At 46.6% G+C, this 1181-nt stretch overlaps 1 protein-coding gene across 1 annotated transcript in view; it reads left to right on the top strand.

Annotated features, from left to right (window-relative positions):
* Positions 1-427: 427 nt before the first annotated feature.
* Positions 428-1181, top strand: part of LOC119361619 (NAC domain containing protein 52-like) — a 2441-nt gene continuing 1687 nt past the window's right edge. The window contains exon 1 of the mRNA XM_037626745.1: positions 428-1107. Coding sequence (XP_037482642.1) covers positions 915-1107 — 193 coding nt within the window. The 5' untranslated portion in view covers positions 428-914. The remainder of the gene's footprint in view (positions 1108-1181) is intronic.

Raw genomic sequence — 1181 nt, 5'->3', positions numbered from 1 at the left:
TTCATGCATGTCATAAAAAATTATATCGTTGAAAACTATGTTTAAATACGAATACGAATCCAGCGACATAATATTTGTTGACATGCATTAACATTTTGTTAATTAAATATTCAGTCAAAATTTGGAACAAATTACAAAAAAGATCAATAAACCAGGACGGAGGTATAGTATATAATAGTCGATATATATTTAGTGAAATTTATGGTGTGCGCTGAACCAAATCATGATTCGATTCCGGGTAATTAAACTCAGAAGTAGCGGACTTGTGGTACGTGCAATAGGATTATTATCTGTTGACTTGCTTCTCTAAGGATGCTCCGGAAGGTTCCGTTGGTCCCAAGCAGTCAAGCAAGCAGAGGCTTACAACTGGATCTGGGAAGGCGTCCACGGTGTCGCCACAAAGGTGCCAAGCAAGCATGGGTGTCGCCACAAAGGCGTCCACGGATCGATAGGATCGAGGTACCACCGTACGTGTGCCTGCTCCTGCCTTGTGCCTATATATACATCTCCCTTTCTCTCTCCATCTCTTCTCTTTGCCATGGTGTAGTCAGTCAAGTGCTCCGTCGCCGCTTCTCCGTCTCATCTCCACCTCAATTGGATCAGGTCTCAACTATCTCTCTCTCTCTCTCTCTCTCCCTCTCCCTCTCGCTCTATCTCTATCTATTTCTCTCTCAATTGAGCTCCGGCACCTGTGGTGGTTCTCTCTCGTCATGGGATGGGAATATGGGATAGATAGCAGCTCGGATCCATTTCCATTTCCATTTCCGATTGCTGCCTTGTGTTGCGTTGCGTTACGTGCTCATATCACAAGCTTAACTTTTCTTCTCGCAGTCAGTCGGTCGTGTCGTCACAAGGCCGGCCGGCCGGCGCACGCATCCATCCATCGCCCAAAGGAGATCGAGTGACAGGCAGCCATGGCGGGCGTTTCAGTACGGGCGGCCACGGCGGAGATGGACCGCGCCTTCTCTCATCCCCTGCCGGGCTTTCGCTTCCACCCCACCGATCAGGAGCTCGTGAGCTTCTACCTCCGGCGCAAGGTCCTGGGACACGACGGCGGCTTCATCCCGGAGGTGGACCTCTACAAGCTCCAACCCCACCACCTACCAGGTATATATATATATATATATATATATATATATATATATATATATATATATATATATATATATATATATATATAT

The sequence above is a fragment of the Triticum dicoccoides genome, chromosome 2B, assembly GCF_002162155.2.
Source record: "Triticum dicoccoides isolate Atlit2015 ecotype Zavitan chromosome 2B, WEW_v2.0, whole genome shotgun sequence".
In the NCBI taxonomy this organism is placed as follows: domain Eukaryota; kingdom Viridiplantae; phylum Streptophyta; class Magnoliopsida; order Poales; family Poaceae; genus Triticum; species Triticum dicoccoides.
Note: the sequence above shows the minus strand (reverse complement) of the source record. Positions and strands in the feature narration are given on the sequence as shown.